The following is a 19,253-nucleotide window of genomic DNA, read 5'->3' on the forward strand; positions in this document are numbered from 1 at the left end:
TTGCTCACAATCAAGTAATGCAATCAGCGAGCAGCCTCTTGTGCTTTTCTGTAAATGCGGCATGCTGGGCCAGAGTAGCTGTTCAGCTCCGTCAGAATCTTCAAAGACCATTTTTAAGTCTTTTCCAACAGTGTGGAGTGGTAAGCAGGCTGCCACTGATGGCCAGGAGAAATTCTCTTTAATCTGTGCGATTATTTAGCTGCTCCGTTAATGAGACTCACTAACAGTCACACCACCTCTGCACACAGGTGAGTCCTTGCAGACCAGGTGCTGAAGCTGTCCTTGCTGCCCTGCTCCAAGGTTTATGTGCTGAAATGGGTTCAGATAAATAAACATTATTTATCATTAGAATAACATGCAGTTCTGCTAGCCAGCTGCTCCGAATATTTCCTGAAGAGGTGCACTTTCGCCTCATGGTTGGACCTGCCCGAGTGAAAGACGTGTGTGTTTGTGACTGCGATCAGAGTTCAAACAAAACCTCCACTCAGCTGGAAATGGGTAAAGGGCCAACCAATAAGGCGACTAGGGTATCCCACCACCTCATAAACAAAACCAGTAAGGGGACTAGGGCATCCCACCACCTCATAAACAAAAAAAAGAATGTACAGCAGACAAACATCTCCCTCGTACACATCTCCCTCAACACTTACAACGGTAACCGCTGCACAGAAATCTCTGTGGGAACAACCGTTTGAAACACTGTGTTCTTTTCTGTAGCACATTCGTATTTCCTGTATAAACGGTTTTACAACTTCCTCCCAGCATGCTTTGCGGTAGCACATCCGGCAACCGATTTCACATGAGGGAGGACTCAGCAGCATCATTCCCACAACCTCTCAGCGAGCTGGTGTCAACGCTGCAACCTGAGGATGGCCAAGGACCCACAGGCTTTTTTCAGGCCACCTGAACCTCTCAATCAAGATGGACGGAATATTTGTCCTTCCAGATAAACAGAGCCCTGGTCAGTGTGTCTGCACTGGGAAAGCATGGTGTGAGATCAGATGCGTTCAAATGAAAATGTCACTGTGAAAACGTACAGGTATAATCAAACGGAACAGCGCCTGCTCAATCAAATGGGGTTTCTGAACACATCTGCAATTGAGGGGTGAGAAACACCCAGTGAGGCACAGGGTCTCTCTGAGAGAGACTGACCCCATCACAGACTCCACACAGTGCTGCCCACTGTCCCCCTCCCTCAGGACTTGTAACAAATCAAGACTCTTTTCTTCCTGCAGGGCTTTCTCCACTCTGGATACTATGTCAAAAATTCAAAATATGCCCTTCCCAGAGGATCTGCGCCACATGAGGAGTGGGACAGCTTTCAGATACACTATGCCCCCCTTTTCTCCCTCCCATTCTCTCTCATGACCCCCAACCTCCCAATACCCCCCCCCTCCCCCAAAATCCTCCCCACCAAGCCCCCAATGCGTGCCTTTCTGAAATCTGTCCAGAGCTCCGATGAATCAAACATGCCTCCTTTACCCTGCTCTCTGCTGGAGTGCCACAGCAATGCACCACAAACAGCTGTCTGTGTCAAAGACCACCAGCGTCTCCAAATACTGCTTTTTTTTTTTTAAATCTTACATTTATCTCGACCAACAGTCTTCTCTGATTGCACAAAGTGCGAGTCCTCTTTGACACACACACTGCCCTGAAACACATAAAATCTTCCAAAGGGGTACAGCCCACACTTTGAGAGATCAAACATTTTTCTGGCAAGTTAAATTCTGTAAGCCTGTCAGTGCTGAGAGCTGAACATGCGCTGATCTGCACTGTCATCTTCCGCTTCTGTGGAAGGTTTGCCGCAGCAGCAAGTGAGGACGTGAGGTAGCTAGCCAGCAACATGTACCACATTACATTCCATCACATTATTATCATTTAGCAGACACTTATCTGAAGCAACTTCCATAAAATGGGTTATAATTTTATCCACTTATACAGCTGGACATTTACTAAGGCAACCTTGCACATGTGTACAACAGCAGGGAATCAAACCAATAACCTTCTGGTTATGAGCCCTGCTCCTTATCGCTACACCACTGTCTCAGCCTCAGCGCCTCCTGCTCCATCAGGGGCCATAACAAAGCAGTAGTGCTTGTTTGTATACTGATGAACTGGATGGAAATACTGACCCAATTGGGAGGAGCTGCAGTATCAGGTGAAAACACAGCTCAGCTCCCATAAAGGCACAGTCACACTGACAGCACAGACCATAACAATAACCATCCATCCATCCTAGCAGTCACATGACAGACCTTCGCTCTGTTCACCAGGCTTGGTGATCAGGTCTGCTCATTAAGCCTGCATGAGCTTTGTCATGACTGTTGTATCATTACACAAAACGCTGACTCCCTAAATGCATATTATCATTTGAAGCACACAGCCTGGGGTAAAAAAAGGAAGCAAAATCCAACACACACAGTGATCCCCACAACAGCTGTCATTATTCTTCAAGGTCATTCCTGTAGTTATTTTTGTAGGTTTTTTCATCTGACCTTGAGAAACTTACATGTATTTTTACAGTCAGAGCTCCCCATGTCTTAGGGCTTTAAGTGCTAAGTCTCCTTTTCCAGCTGGATAGAGTACAGTCATGTTCATCCAGCTGAACGCAAGCTGGCAGATCTTTCCTAAACACCTGGGTTTACACAGACAAAACAGATTTTCACACTGCAGATTCAATATCTCAGTAATTTGCTTCATTTTGCATCATTTTATTCCAGGATCAGTTATCACTGGTCCAGCGCTATGGTGACAGCATCTCTGGTTCCCGGGTCTCAGAGACTGGGCTGCCCTGTGCAGGGAGTCAGAGAGGCAGCCTCGAGCAGAGGTGGAGAGTGCGGCATCAGCAGCCCCTGCCTGAATGACTGCAGAGTACCACCGTGCCCCCCCATCACATTAGAGGAATCCTGGGAGCAGATGGAGCAGTCGGCTACAAACCGCAAACAGGTGCGGCATTTACAAGCCGTCCCAAAATACACGGGATGAGATTTATTCCCTCCGCAGTAACAGAGCAGCACCAGAACACAGAATGAAATCTTTACTACAGACGGAGCTGTTCCAGCCGCTGTGCGTTAGAGCTGCTCTCTGAATGACCTTTGCCCCTGCAGCTGTATCCCCCCCGCCGCCCCCCCGTGTTCGGGGTATCCCCTTTGTTCTCCCACATGTCCTCCCCCCACAGTGCACACACGCCACCCTCCTCATCACCACCTGTTGCACAGGACCAACCACAGCTAGCACACAAGCTGAAGCCAGCACTGCACACTGGCAAACGCGAGGCTGCACGTGTGTTAGCAAAACACGGGAATGAAGGAATGAATGAGAGAGAGAGGGAGAGAGAGGGAAAGAGGGAGAGGGAGAGGAAGAGAGAGGGAGAGGGGGGGGGAGGGAGGGAAGGAGGGAGAGGGGGGAAAGAGGGAGAGAGAGGGAGAGAGAGAGGGAGAGGGAGAGGGGGGAGAGAGAGAGAGAGAGAGAGGGAGAGGGGGGAGAGAGAGAGAGAGAGAGAGAGAGAGAGAGAGAGAGAGAGAGAGAGGGAGGGAGGGAGGGAGGGAGAGGGGGGAAAGAGGGAGAGAGAGGGAGAGAGAGGGAGAGAGGGAGGGAGAGGGGGGAGAGGGGGGAGAGAGGGAGAGAGAGAGAAAGAGGGAGAGGGGGAGAGAGAGAGAGGGAGAAAAAAGAGAGAGAGAGAGACATTAGTGATGGAGCCGCTTGCTGAGCACCCCGAGGCACCGAACACCGTGCCACTCAGAACTGCTCCGTCTCCTCTGCTGATCAAGCAAAAATCTCACCTGAAAAAATAACGGCAACAAGCCGCCAAACAAACAGAGAGAGGAGATAAGGGTTCAGGAGGAGGTCAGGCACGGCGGCCCGGGAGAGCAGATCCTATCAGCAGGAGCCGAGCAGCTCCTGCAGCCAGACTCCCTGCCAGCAGCGGAGGGAGCTCTCCCCAGCACACCCACAGCTGCAGGGTGCTGGAACCAGACACACCGTGCGGCACGCAAAGCATCACGGGAGCATCTCTCCGACTGCGTCTGTCAGTGTGCTTTACTTAAAAAGACAGACGATTCCAGATCTCTGCCAGTCCTGCAGGCAGTAAGAACACACACTGAACACACGCCGTTTTCTCATGAACATGAACATGGTGATCCAGGTAGACTCTGCCATCTCATCCAGCAGAGAGCAGAAAGGACCCCCTCCCCGGTGTGTCTCTACGGGTCCTCAGCAGCCTGCCTAGTCTGATCTGCAGGGGTCCTTCTCTCTTCCTATATACATATATAGATGTATATATAGATAAATATATATGAGAGATCCATTTCTGAATGAAGTGCTCAGTGTATTCAGACAGCAGTCACTCATGCGAGGGCTCCATGGTCTCCACTGTCTCACCTCCTCACTGCTCTGAGCCCTGAGAGCCGAGGAGCGTAGCTTCAGCACGTCACTGTCGAGGAGTGCGTCTTCAGCATGCAGCTTCCGTGCGACACTGTTGAGGAGTACTGACTGTAACTAAAATCTGTCACTGGATGCGTTATAACAAATAGGGCTATCAATTTTTTAATTTTCATCTGCGTGTGCATTTACTGGCAAGACCATGTTTGAAGATGCCAGTGACGATATTCACTTGTCAAGGAGCTGCAAACCCAAACATGCATCAAAAATGCAATCAGATTTGTACCTATTCAGTTAAAACATATTTAACGGACATATACAGTTTCAGAGTTTGATTTTGCAGGTCTTTCAGTTCAGTTAGGGATTGGTTCAGTCTGCAGGAGGATACCCAGACTGGGGTCTTTCAGTTCAGTTAGGGATTGGTTCAGTCTGCAGGAGGATACCCAGACTGGGGTCTTTCAGTTCAGTTAGGGATTGGTTCAGTCTGCAGGAGGATATGCAGACTGGAGACCGCATTTGCTCTGAACCTCTGCAGACGTGCACCAGGACCAGAGCATCAAAGCCCTGCTACTGAACCGAGGTGAACTGGAACCAAGCAGCCCATCCTGAACCAGAACCAAGCCGTCACGCCCCGTCCGGTCACAATGCCTCTGCAGGAAGATACACTAGGAAGCAACAGCCAAAATTAACCCAGAGATTTGGATTTAGGCTGCCAATGTTCAGCACCACACCCTCTGCTGTTTACAGATGCAGGAACCCCCCCCCCCCAACCCCCCATGCTTCCCACTAATGTGGGACACTCACCCCCCCACACACCCATCTCGGCCTGGAGTCACTGGCCCAGGCCCCAGGAGCCAAAAGCCACAGCTGGGGCAGGAGGGCTCTCTGGCCCTGAAGTTTGCTGCCTGAAGCGGAAATCAAATGCCATTTAATAAATACACGCGTTGCTTCTCTTCTCTCCTGCTTCTGGAATCCATATGGAAGAACCTTCATTTTTCCATTAAGCAACAAAAGGAGCTAATCACACACGACTTCATGACAAATTCTATGGTTAAATCTCATGCAAATCCCAGAATCCAGTTTAAATTTTAATTGGAGAGGCTATTTCAGTGTTCATGCCTGCAACTGGGGACAGAGAGTAACAATGCTGATCTGATGCCTGTCCAATTCAACTGAAATCTTACGACACATTAACATCTCAAATCCAAAATTAGAGGGATTAATGTACTCAGGACAGCCATCTAAACATGGTTTTATGGCTCATGTTGAGATTATGAGAAACACAGACTCCGCAGGGGGTCAGGACTGGAGCATGTATTCTCCTCTCAGATCCCTGAATGAAGAAATGCTGTCTGAGAGAATGTTGTTGACACTCTGCAAGCAGAAACTGAGAAGTCAATGGGAATGTTCTTTGCTCCTGAGATGATGTAGCATGAGTCATTTGCATGGCAAATAAAATGTAAGGTAAGGAATGACATGAAAGCAGAGTCATTCTGAAACCTAATGCTGCAGTTCAGACCAGAGAGCCTGCCCCAGGTCGTGGAGCTGAACTGATAGTTGTTCTGCTCAAACAACAAAAAAGAAAAATGAGGCTTAACTTCAAGGATAAGCCTGGTTCCACCTTTAGAATAGAAATGTAGCAGGCATGGGGGCTGCAGCAGAGCTGTGTAAAACTAAAAAGGCCATATGATATGAGGAATGACCTTGGAGAGCTTGTTAAAATGGCTGGAACTCTTGAAGGGCACAGCTACCAAGGAAAATAACAGGTTAGAATATATCTCACCCAAGCCAAGCCCCCTCCTACCAGAGGCAGAAAGCGTGTGTGTGTATGTGTATGTGTATGTGTATGTGTATGTGTATGTGTGTGTGTGTGTGTGTGTGTGTGTGTGTGTGTGTGTGTGTGTGTGTGTGTGCGTGTGTGTGTGTGTGTGTGTGTGCGTGCACGCGTGTGTCTGCATGAAATGCATGATACCATAATTCAACAAATGATAACAACAAAATGTAAATGGGCAATCCCACAGTCTGCACTGCAGAACTGTGAGGGTTTTTTTTGGGTTAATGTGAAAAGGTCTTTGGGTGTAACACATGGCTGTACAGGGGACTTGCTGCCTGTGGAGGACAGAGGGTGGAAATCGCTGTGCTCCTCTTAGTACAGGCAGCCCAGCCAATACAGCCTGGCCTGATCTTTCCAGCGCTTCATAAACCATCATTAGCTTCACGTCATTTCTGAAGTCAATAAATGTCTCTTTGCAATTCAGATGTTGAGACTCCACTGCATTTATGACATTTTAATACAAGACATTTCATCTTCATGATTCACAAAAAAATCTTCAGCTTAGCAACCAATTTCGAAACAGCATCAAGATTGTGCATCACGCACAAATAGAAAAATTATGTCTCCCAGAACTGGGCGGGCAAGGCAAATGCCTTAAATATAACCAAATCAACCATGTCCCAGACTGCTTAAGAAACCAATCTGATATTCAGCCTGAGTAGTTCCCTGAATGAGAGAAGCATCTATAATAATAATTTCCAGCCAGCCCTCGGGGTTATGACAGAAATCATGCTGATGTAACAGAAAATAACCCCCATCTATGACATCCCGGTAACAAACGCAATCTCTGCAGCGCTGCCTGTAAGTGCGGAGAGGTAAGTGCTTGCAGGGGAAAATACAGCCACCGGCAGCTGTAACAGTCTCATTAGCGCATTAGTCATTGAGTGTTACATCTCATGTGAATGTAAGTTTCACACAAAAGTGCTAAGCTCCCTGGCCTTCTTACTACAGCCAATGAGATTTTCTTTACACAGTACCGAAGTGAACACAACACCGTTACGGACATAACCCGATTAATGTTAAGGTTAAAACACACACACACACACACACACACACACAGCTGCTGAAGGTGATTTTATCAGGATTAATCTTTACCTTTCCATTTGTTTGTAAAGATTAAACCACCCTATCATATTGCTGCAGGCAAGGAATGTTTTTATTGATAACTTTAATAAAGGCCTAGCTCCAGGTCACCACGGCACAGTACAAGAAATGTTAGAGATATGTCATTATGTTCACTTCTCAGTCATTAAGTGGTATAAACAGGCATCAGTCACAGAGTCACATGGAAGACGGCCAGGCCTCAGAGACTCAGCACAGACCTGCATCCTCAGAAACATCAAAGACAGCAGGCGCTCTAAAACCCATTAGCTGTGTATCAGCTGTAATGCATAATGAGTTTGTGATGCTTAATGAGTTTTTTAACTTCCCTCTAAGACAGCTTTCCTTAGGCTGGGTCTGTCTGGAGCCTGCAGACCCAGTGGCAGACTTGGGAGCAAAACCATGCGAGAGCGTCTACCTCACCGTGCTTTCAAAGGGCCCACTTCATCAGTGACATTAACCACGATAACAGCACTCCAGTCCTGTTCTCTGAAACGGGAGAGTCTGAGGTACGCTACGCAAAGAGCCACGAGGGCACAGAGACCTGAGCCACCCAGACCGACAGCTCCACACAGCCAGACACCGCAGCGTGGGGAAACACACTCTGTATTTTAGTTGGAAGGATTCGTTTTCTTCATACAACCTGAAACCACATCATTTCAACCCACCAGGCAGACCACCTGCTCCGGTGTGCATTTCAGACTAAATAAACCAATCGGGAAATCAACTGAAATCTCAGAAGGTGCACGGAACGGGTGAAAGTTAGAAAGCTTGCCGAAATATGACAAGGCTGGCCAAAAAACACATGCGATACCACTGAACAGCTCCCTGTGCTGCATATGGAGAAGACACCACCACATATGACCTCTGTTAAAACCCAGCTCTCTGAGCTGGCCTCCAATTTAGCACATCACAGATCAGCCATGAGGGAGAGAAAGAGAGAGAGAGACAGAGAGAGAGAGAGGGAGAGGGAGAGGGAGAGGGAGAGGGAGAGGGGAAGGTGAGGGCAGATATCTGTATCACAGCTACTCTACTGTACTACTATAGAGGGTGCCCTCTCCAAACATCCTGCAGCGCTCCACCACTCAGCCCCCCCCCCCAGCCAGAGACGGTGGAGGAGGTGAGAGGATCGCTTCCTAATCTCGCCGCATCGGCTCATTGGCTGTGACATCAGGCCACCGCCGGGCCAGCCGCTCTCCCCCTGCACGCAGGACAGTGCTGGCATTCCCATTCACTGATCCACACTGCAAACTGCCATACCACTGATGCAAATGAGCCCAGGTTTCCAATCGTAATGGAGGAAATCTGTTTTCCCAGTGCTAGTGTGTGCATTGTGTATATATGCATAAGTGAGTGTGGATCTGTGTGTGTGCGCATGTAGGCTTATGAATGTGTGCGTGTGAGTAAGTGTAACAGTGTGTGTACATGAGTAAGTGTGAGTGTTTGTGTTTGTGTGTGTATTGCGTGTATATATCCATGTATGAATTTGTGTGTGTGCGCGTGTGTGCGTGTGTGTGCGTGTGTATGAGTAATCCATTTGCACCATTTGCTGTGAGGCAGTGAGAGCAGCCATACTGCAGAATGGAGCAGCTGCAATGAGCCCCACACTGCAGCCAGTTAAACTGAAATCACCAAACGCTGTAAAAAAAGGGGAGGAAAAACCGGTGGCTCCACACAGAGCTCTGCTGATTACCCTGCCAGGCCTCCTGCAGGGAAGCAATCCCAGCCCCGGGAGGGAGGGAGAGGGAACAGCCAGCCCCTGGAGGGAGGGAGAGGGAACAGCCAGCCCCGGGAGGGAGGGACAGGGAACAGCCAGCCCCGGGAGGGAGGGACAGGGAACAGCCAGCCCCGGGAGGGAGGGACAGGGAACAGCCAGCCCCGGGAGGGAGGGACAGGGAACAGCCAGCCCCGGGAGGGAGGGAGAGGAAACAGCCAGCCCCGGGAGGGAGGGAGAGGGAACAGCCAGGCCCAGTGCTGTCACTGCTAACAGGCCGAGGTGACACCTCCAGCAGGGCATCCAGGTACACAGGTACACCCCACAGCTCACCTGGGGTCACACACCAGACCCTGAGAGCACCTCTCTAAAGAACGCTTCACTGCATATTAGCAAAGGAGTTAAAGGGGAAAGAGTATTACCAGTCAAATGAGGGTAAGTGATTGTCTGTGCACAGCATGGTGCGCCCAGAGCGCAGGACACTTGCGGCTGTGAATGTGGCTCTGTTGCCCGGGAGAACGGGTGTGAGAAAGGCAAATTACATTACACACCACTTAGGCATGTTTCTCCCTCAATGCTCAGCACATCAGAGCACCGAGAGCTGCAGCCCAGCGTCTGCCAGGCGATCCGCAGGACAGTCACTGCTGCAAGGAGCAAAAAGGGGGACACGCTGAAGACAGCGGCAGGATCCGGGACCGCAGAGTTCACATCACCTCCCCCCTCCAAAAAAACAAAACAATAACATTCACTAACAAACAAAAACCCATTCAGCAAGCTGTTCCTCCCTGACTGGGATGCCAGCTCTGTGCCTTAAAACTGCCCTTTAAGATAAGATTGACCAAGCGCAGTTCCCCTGTAGTCCCCACACACACACACACACACACACACACACACACACACACACACCCCTTGTCCAATAAAGCAGTCATTCAGCGCCTGCATTCAGACCTAGACAGGATGTACTGCACCTTCACAGACTGCTTCCTGCTGAGTCAGGCCTCCTCAGGCAGACCAGGCTGCACGAGCGCTCAGAAGACGAAGCATGCGAAAGGACAGAAAGCCTCGCTCAGAGGCACAAAAACACTCATACCACCTCTAACACAACTACTGCAGGCACAAATAACTGACATCCTGTCCTAGAACACAGCATTGCCATACACTGCATTATTTTCCTTGGGAGAAATATCACAATTGACACAGCAAGATACTTACAGCTGCTACCCTGCTCAAGGGTACAGCAGTGCCCCGCCTGGGAACCGGCAACCTCTGCGTAACAGTTCCCGTCCCCTACGCTGTGCCTCACTGCTGCTCCACACTGCCGGTACACACACAGCTACTGCACTCAGCACGCTACCTGTTTCAGCAGCTGCTACACGTCGGCCCAGACGCCCCGATTTCCCCCGCCGCAGCTCAGAGTGACAGAGTGACAGGCCACTTACTGTGGAGCGGACGTCTACCTGGGCCCTGACTCGCAGAGCGAGAGTGAAACAGACAGGACGAACGACAGGTGTAAAGATTCTCTATGACACGGGAGCCTACTCCACCGGGACTGACATCAGAAACAGAGGCACTTCCCCATTCAGATTCACTGGCTTTCTCCCACTCAGCAGCCCGATATTGCTATCCCAGCTCAGTTAGGCGACATTACATCCGCTGATCAAACACATCTCCCGTAGTTCACAATTCTCACCTCTTAGCTATAACAGCTGGATATTTATAGTGGTAATTCTGTGTAAGTGCATTTCCCCCATGTACAACAGCAATGTCTCACCCGGGGATCAACCCTTTGGATTACAGGCCCTGTTCCCTCCCACTATCCCACCCTGCATGTTCACAGGGTGGAGGACTCTTCAGGAGTTCCCACTCCTTCCATGGGACTGCAGTCAGCTACTGAAGGAGGGCTCACTCCAGTGTTCCAGATTCTTCTTCTGATACTTCGCTCTCTCCCTCTCTACCGTGAACACTAATGTCACCATGTCTTTTTTTAATTTTCTAAGTGATTAGTGGAAGCTGCATTTGAAAAGATTTTACAAGAAAAAGACTGTGGGTTTTGTTTCAGTTAAGGGAAGAACAGGTGCCAATTCAGGACACGAGGTTACAAAATAAACAGTGACCGCAGCAGAGACGCACATGCTCCACACAATCTTCACCCCACACTCCTCTGTGGAGCAACAAAACATGCCTCGACCAATCAGAGACGAGCAGGGCTGTGACGTCGCAGCCAGATGCCTTCAGCCATGCAGAGAAGCAGCTGGATGCCTCTCTCTACCACACTGCAGAGTCAATTACGCTCATCAAACATGATGCAAGACACACATAAAGTCTCCTGGTTCTGCAGCCTGGCAGCTCCTGCAGCTCCTGCAGACCCTGCAGCCTGAGTGGCAGTGTGCTGTGGCTTTGCACTGCAGTCAGACATCACAACTCCATCACTTACTCTACAGCCGCCGCCTCTAATAACCCTGCCCTTTCAGTCATTCCTCCAACAAACTGCAGGATGATTGACAGGCGAGATGTTCTCAGGGCAGCCGTGGTTAGCGGAGGAAGGCAGCAAATCTCTCCGGCTTCTGGCTGTGTTTGAGAACAGCTTACAGGAAAATTACCGCCCGATAGGGTAGAAATTAGTCATATGCCATTATTTCCACTGCATATCCGTCCAGACTGTCCAGGATCAAAATGCGTCATAAATATATTAATGGTGATAAATATGCACTTTAGGAATTCTACTTTTGACAGAAACACACTGCAGACTGTCACACTGATCTGTTTCTTCTTAAGAGGTGCTCTTACTTTTCCCAGTCCTGTCTACTGGAAGGAACTGAAGGAAACCTGTGTTTACACACTTTGAAAACAGCATTCCTCACGCAAACACACATCCAAGCAGTTTACGGCGCGTCTGCACTAACAGAACTCATTTGCCTGCCTGCATTATTGTGGCGTTTAAACAGGAAAGTGCTACGCAGACTTTCCATAACATCAGGCCTCTTCTGCGTCCTCAGCATCTCCGAGCCGTTTTCCCAGACTCTGCCAGACGAGTCTCTCATGCCACAGCCCTTGACATGTGAGAGATTTATTCATTCGCCACGGCGAGACGGCTCTTATCATCTTCCGATTCTGCTTGATGATTGCTTCAGCGCTGTGTACACACAGCGCAGCACTGCAGAAGCACCTCATTACACGAAGAACCTAAAACTTAAAATTTCAAAAGGATATGATCTCTCAGGAGAAACAGTATATGCAAAACACTGTGCAGTTAAAAGTTAAAGTTAGCTTCAACACTTCAAATATTCCTCAACAGAGAGCATTTGAATTTGAGCATGAGTTACAGTACCCAACATTAAGAGGCGGTTGATGACAACGATCAATATGACTTCAGCTGCCCTCAGGCTAACTCAGGGAAGAGTTATAGTTGTCCACCAGGTGACCACTGCTCAACATCTGAGGAAAATCATGTGCTGCTAGTCTTCAAAGTATGCATCTGTGCACTATGACACAACTTGAAAACAACCAAGGGACTAATGCTAGAGAAACACCACTAGACGATAACCATGAAAGGTACCGCACCAGAGAAATTAAGTAAACACCTCCAGGCGTAATTGAGGCCTATCTTTAATTAAGTCTTGGCACAATACCATAGGAATATAGAGAGCAGGTGTGAGGGTCCACACCTTTAAAAGGCTCTTTGGGCCCCTCCATTCCCAGCCTGGCCGGCTTGGCTTTCGCACCGTTTCCCCACGACAGCACTAAAACACTTGCGGGAATGTGTGTCGGGTATCCCGGCAACAGAGTTCTGGAACGCCTCCTGAGCTAGCGGCTTCGGTGGGAGCAGAAGCCGTTAATCTGGGCCGCAGAAGTGAGACGCGCGTATCCCCTGTTCTCCGCAGGCCCATCGACACGCCCCTCTGCTGGAGCGCTCCCATTAGCCTGTTTAACGACTCCACGGTGTTTAACCCACCTAAACTCCGCTATTCCTCACAGCGCCGGGGAGTCCTGCAGCCTTCTCGCTAGGTGTGCACTGGTCTACCTTGGACTTTCTGAAACGGTATTGAATGTGGCAAAACCAGGCTGTGCAGAGGCAGCCACGGACTGAGGTACAGAAATGAACACAGACTGATTTTGTCTGAAAATGCCTCCCGTTAATAAAGCAAGGCAAAAAGGTCTTTGCTGTTTGTTGTTATTATTATGTTCCTGCAAGAGACCTTACAAAACATGGGGAGAACTACTCAAAATGCACTTGTCAACTTGTCGATTATTTCACAGTCACACTGTAATGAATGACGTTTCCCTGACCATGTGAGACTGCACAGCGTTCCTGAACGATGAAGGAGCTGCTCACAGGTGAAGGAGCTGATTTAAGCAGCCACAGCGTTCTGCTCAGGGGACACCAGCTCAACGCCGTGCAGCGGTAGCGTGCTCGTGTGGTTGGTGGAAATGTCACTCATTTAAACTTCAGGTTTTCTCCCATTATATCCTAGCATTAAGTTCCAGATAAAAAGATTTAAACATATTTCAAACCAGCTTCCTGTCAGGCTACACTGCACTCTGCTGCTACTGAGATATGACTGTACTGCTGCCAGCTTCACGAGAATTAACTAGAATGTGGCAGGAGCAATCAACAAAGGCAAAACACTTTGTACATCACATACATGGTGTCTGTAGTGTACTACAGGGGAGGCGTAGCATTTGAAATCTGAAATTCTCAGGCTCTGTCCCACTGTATTAACAGATGGTATGCAGGGCCAGCTGCCCTCTGTCGCTGCTAAAATAAACCCAGAGTCAAGTACACCTGAGGAAATTTAAAAATCTCAAACAGCCATTTTGTACAGCTCCAAAGCTGCCACTAAGCGTGTAACCTACACCATAAAGTAGCCAGTGAAAACATACTGCGATGGATTCTTTTGCTATTCCATGGTGGAATTATGTGGGGGTCGGGGTCAGGAAAGACAAAATGAGCAGTGACGCCACACCTGTGCCAACCTCCTCTTCGAGTCCGATCAGATAATCATTCCCCCATACAACAGCAGGCTTCACGTCATGTTCCGCCCTGTAACTCCACGTGCCAGGCTGCTGATAATCCTTCAGGCATGAGATCATCATGAGCAGCTCGTATCTTCTTCCCTCTCCAGATACAAATGCCTGTGGTTTCCCTCCATTAAATCAACCAGCGATTCAAAATATGAGATCCATGTGAAGGCTCTGGCCCGTTTCCACCTCTTGTGGATGGAAGCCTTCCACCACAGCTATAACAGAATGGACAACGAAGTCCAACGCCTGCAGACATTGTATTGAAGCACACCTCACAGTGATCTCCAGTTGGGAGACCAGAGCATTGTTGCGACTGACTCACCTCTCCCTTCAACAAAATTCCCTCCAACAATGTCCAGCTTCCACTTTCTCACTGCTTGGGTTTCTTGACAAATACTGACAGACTTATTTCTAAAGATTTCACTGAAATGGTGGAAACAGCCAAGGACCATCAGGCAGCTGCAACCCTGTGAGCTTTCCCCCTGAACTGTGTCACCCACTTCATGACTGGACCAAAACCATGTCTTGCAGACCAGAGGGGATAGAGGATTCTTCTGAGGTGGACACATGCCTCCAGGTGTGCTCGTCTTGACTGCTGCACTGACAGAAAGCAGCAGCAGCCATGGCTTTGCTGACTGAGGGAGCTGTCCTTGGCCAGGGTTAGTTGGACTCAGGGCCTGGGACCTATCACATGCCCACGGCCATGCTACACCAGCCAATGACAGCGGGAGGCTTTTAAAGGTACCCGAATCTCACAGGAGGGTTGTGTTTCCCCTTGCACAGATAGATCTGTTACCTGTTCTCCACTAATTAAGTCTTCAAATCCAGTAAAGACTAAAAACACAGCCATCATTGATCAAACCTCAAATGAATGACACAACTGCCTTGATTAAACTCATAAAGTGATCTTCCACTGTTTCTGTCGTTGTAAAAGATTACTTGATTTATGCACAGCTTTTTCTAGAAAAACAACTTACAGCGATATCCTGAGCTCTACATAATATATGAGCAATAACAGTAATGACAATAATTGCGACCATAGTTCATTAATTACACTTGTACTTTACGAAAAACAGTTCAACTGGTCATCTTTTACAACATACTGGGTAGTTACTGCCATCCGTACATAATAAAACATCACTAAGTGGTCTGATTAACGAGCACGGAACAGATGTAAATTCGTGCTACAGCTGAGATGCAGAACAAATCATGCAGCAGCGGAGCGGGGCTGCACAGCACGCGCCCCTCCCTGCGCGCCGACATGCCCGCACCGCCGCGAGGACTTCATAAATCACCGCCACCTCGCGAGGGCGGAAGAGGCCAGCTCAGCATTCCTGCGAAGCAGCCTATGAATGTGCAATATTGTATAACTGTATGTTGCCAGATATAATGCACTGATACAACTCGGAGCACACATGCCACTTACCATTTCTTTGTGCATTCCACCATGAGTTCCTGATACGATGCCACGAACTGGAATTTGGAAGCATGTTTCCCCACACGCTGCAATCTTTTCCACACCGAAGCCATATTCTTCGCTATTTCCCCCTGGCTTCTCCTTGTTTGTTTTGCCGCGTTTCGTTTCCCTTGGTGGCGAATGTTTAAAAGTGTCCTACAATAAATATATCAATGCGCACACACACGTCGTCAACATTTTAAAAGAAAAAAAGCTACTGTAGTGTTGCGGCGATTCCTCTTCTTCTGGTGAGGTGGCATGTCTTCTCAAAACATCAGGATAAACGCATAGGGGGTAGCATGAGATCTTCCCCTCGCTGGCAGTCGAGTCTGACAGGATCATGCATGGTTGTGGAAAAACTGGGGGGAAAAAAAGAAAAAAACGAGTTCCCCCAAATCTTATTCCTTGTAGCTAGGCATTGATCTGATGATCATGTAGCCACCCGGGGCTTGACAACCTATTGAAAGACGAAAACAGAGAGTTACACAGCAATGCCGATGATCGCAGAATGAAGGAATTCACACCCCAAAACAATCGCTCGTTCCCCGTGGCGTCTCTCACCAGGTAGCCACCTTTGGTAGCTATCGATTCGATCAAACCAAATACACAACATCACATGGTAACGTTGGCTTCATAGTTAGCCAACCACCTTTCTATACAGAGCTTAGCATTCTAGTTGATTAGCTAGCGTTACAAATAATTAGCTGGGTAACTCACAGCAAATCATCCCTTCCTCTTTGGCTCAGTCGCCAACCAGGCAAAACAGTACAACCAAATTTCGTTCCAGCTGTCTCTGTCTCTTTGGATAGCAAAGTGGCGCTTTAAATCTCGCTCGATACGCAACGTAGGGGGTTAAAGTTTGTTAGTAAGTAAGCTTTTCTGTTTATATATCCGAGAGTAGCAAGTCAGCTAGATGGTAAACACGCTTTAACAACAGCAAGCAAGGGAGCTAACTAATGCAAGTACCTCAATCAGCCAAGCTAACCGTATTTCTCACTGCAATTACCATTGCCTTCAGCGAAGTTGGCTACCTTGCTAACAGTTAGTTCACTTTAAGAAAAGTGTGCATTGTGTCGGTTAACTCGCTACCTGTCAATCTCAATCAGTGATACACCATCGCTTTGCACTAGTCCTATCTTCTTCTCACTTAGACTTGTATTTTGTAATTAACTAGCTAAGCTGGTCAACAGCAGCCAAGACTGTTTTGTGGAAGGTATTGCATTTTTCATTAAGCAATCGATCCACTGCATTGTATAGCTAACTAGTTCAGTTAGGTCATCGATATAAACCTTATCTGGACAATCAGCAGCCAGAAACCAAAATATAGCCCATTAACATCACTCCTTGCGTTGGCTAGCGGGCATGTACCGTGTTAAGTTAGCCAGTTAGCCACAGTACCATGAAAACTTTAGTATGCTGGCTAGCTATGTACTTAGCACAGCTAGCCATCATGCTTGGCTTATGTTTTGCGCACGACTGAATGACAACGCGTCACCCATACAAAACACCGCAAAAGAAAACATCTGCGCACTCACCTCTTCAAATATGCATGCTAATGCCTCGCTATCTGGCTCAGCAGCCAGCTCACTCGCTAGTTACCCAACTGCATTTCCAGCCAGCCAGCTAGCAAGCAAGCTAGCCAGCTAATTAATTGTGAGACACTTCTCCACTATCAGCCATTTAAATGAGCCCAGGCGCTCGGGGTCGCTTTCCCAAAACTGCCCCTTTGCGTTCCCTTAGCTAACTCTGTGGAATTAGGAGAGGAAACGAAAATTCCCTCGCAAACGAGTCGTGGAAAAGAAAAAGCCCAATGCAAAAGTGAATTCCAGCAACCCCGCACTACCAAACCCAGCAATCAAACCTCCATCATTCTCCCCTCGCCATTCACTCAAACTTAGCAATCGCGCTCCAGGGAAACGCCCCCGGGCATTTGCGATTGGCTCCTTTAGCAAGGCCTCTCGTAAATATTTACAATTTTTTCATTCTAAGGGCTTCCCTAAAGACGTGCGTAATAATAAGTTACTATTTACTATAAATTTCATTGGCTTCTTTGCGCTTTCTTGCGGGGTGACCATTTTATTGGTCAGCTAATATATCTGTCTGAGCAGTTTCACCCGCCCATGAATGCCAGCACGCTAGGTTACGCTGCAGGGCTCTCGTTTATACGGTCTATTACTTCCATTTATGAATTTCGCTTTTGTAGAACAGATTTGTTTGTATAGTATTTGCCTCCCCGTGGTGCTGCGACATGCCAGTCAAATCTGTTGCCGTGAGCGTGGGGGTGTCTGTTTCGTCGAGATACGGCCAAATGGGTCCGCAGTTGAAGCTGCATGATGCCGCCGAGGTTCATTTAAAAGTAGCCTACAAATGAAGCGAAAATATGACTGACATGCCCACCAGTACACCTTTCTATATTCGAGCGTTATTTTACAAGGAAAAACCAACACGATCGCTTTGCGTTGAGATAACTAGACATACAGTTGTAACTGACCTTTGCACATTGGCTACCTTATGCCCTCTTCGGTTAAGGGTTGAACCAGTTAAGATATCTTTGCTAGCGTTTGGTACGTGGTAGCGCGCTAAGCAGTGTATCTTATGAGTCAGCTATTGCAGAACCATAGTCTGTCCTCCACGGCTCGAGTCAAGTCCACGCAAATGATTCATGACTGAGCTCAAAACTGTTCGATTCGAATCAGAGCTCGATTCGAGACTGAGCTCGATTTAAGTGCTCGATTCTGCATTGAGACCTGCGGCGTCCGAGTACGAGGTTAGAGTCCAGCACCTCGACCCCTCCCTCCCGGTGTACGGCTGTGCGGATTCTGAGGCACCCGGCGGCCCTCGCTCATCATGCTCATCCCTTGCACACTTTAATGTATTGACAACGTGTGGCATTTTTTGAGGTTTGCCGAAATTATATTTGAAGTGGAGACCACATTATGTATCGTTTCTGTTCTGGAAAATCGACAAATACGTTAGAATATATAGGCAAAAAGGTAGACTCCTTTTCCCGTTATAAATGTGCGATCAAACTGCGCCTTAACGGCTTAATACTGGCTTAAAAACTTCTTGGTAACTGTGAGCAATTTTATAGTATCGTCATACCAATCTGTTTGTTGCTGTTGTGGTTTTAGAATTCCGGTCATAGTGTGTGTATTTGTAATATATTTGAGGTCGCACAGACAGCCTAATTAACGTGCGTGGCAGTGAGGATATTATACCACGCCGATTCATTAATCATTAGGAGAAGTAGATCTGCACATACGATGAGCCTCGTGGGGTCTGTATGCACTGTAAATAGTCCAATAAGGTCATGTGACTGCCGTACTGCATATTTTTCGATGGCCGCGTTTTTGCACCGCACAGAGAATTGTTAGGATATCTAGTGCATGTTGGGATAATGCATTGAACTGGTGCTAATTTTCTACTTACACTTATTATTATTATTATTATTATTAAACTCTCTATTATTATATTCTCTCTCTCTCTCTCTCTCTCTCTCTCTCTCTCTCTCTCTCTCTCTCTCTCTCTCGCACTTTTTAAATATATGCATCAGGTTAGCATGTCCCTTGCCCTTAGCCCATCGAAACACTGTGAGCTGCCGTGTTCCTCTGGGCAGCGGCTTGAATGAGGACAGCTCCCATTTCCTCACGGTGCCACAGAAATTAAAGAGTTTACCTCATGGTGCTGCGGTTTCTCCACAGAAATCACGCGCATTAACCCCCCTCCCCTCCCCTCCGCCCACAGAA

General features: G+C 48.1%; 1 protein-coding gene across 4 annotated transcripts in view; it reads right to left on the reverse strand.

Moving 5' to 3' along the window:
- The window catches only part of ehbp1 (EH domain binding protein 1), a 131,026-nt gene extending 113,645 nt beyond the window's left edge, over positions 1-17,381 (reverse strand). For 3 of the 4 annotated variants that reach the window (XM_036546482.1, XM_036546481.1, XM_036546479.1), the window contains exons 1-2: positions 17,043-17,381; positions 15,478-15,964 (exon numbers count right to left, since the gene is read on the reverse strand). In XM_036546482.1, coding sequence (XP_036402375.1) covers positions 15,478-15,581 — 104 coding nt within the window. In that variant the 5' untranslated portion in view covers positions 15,582-15,964; positions 17,043-17,381. Of the gene's footprint in view, positions 1-15,477; positions 15,965-16,224; positions 16,300-17,042 lie in introns of those variants that run through there. The other variant, XM_036546480.1, reaches the window with a different exon arrangement.
- Between the last annotated feature and the right edge of the window lie 1,872 nt (positions 17,382-19,253).

This window comes from Megalops cyprinoides, chromosome 15 (genome assembly GCF_013368585.1).
Source record: "Megalops cyprinoides isolate fMegCyp1 chromosome 15, fMegCyp1.pri, whole genome shotgun sequence".
NCBI lineage: Eukaryota > Metazoa > Chordata > Actinopteri > Elopiformes > Megalopidae > Megalops > Megalops cyprinoides.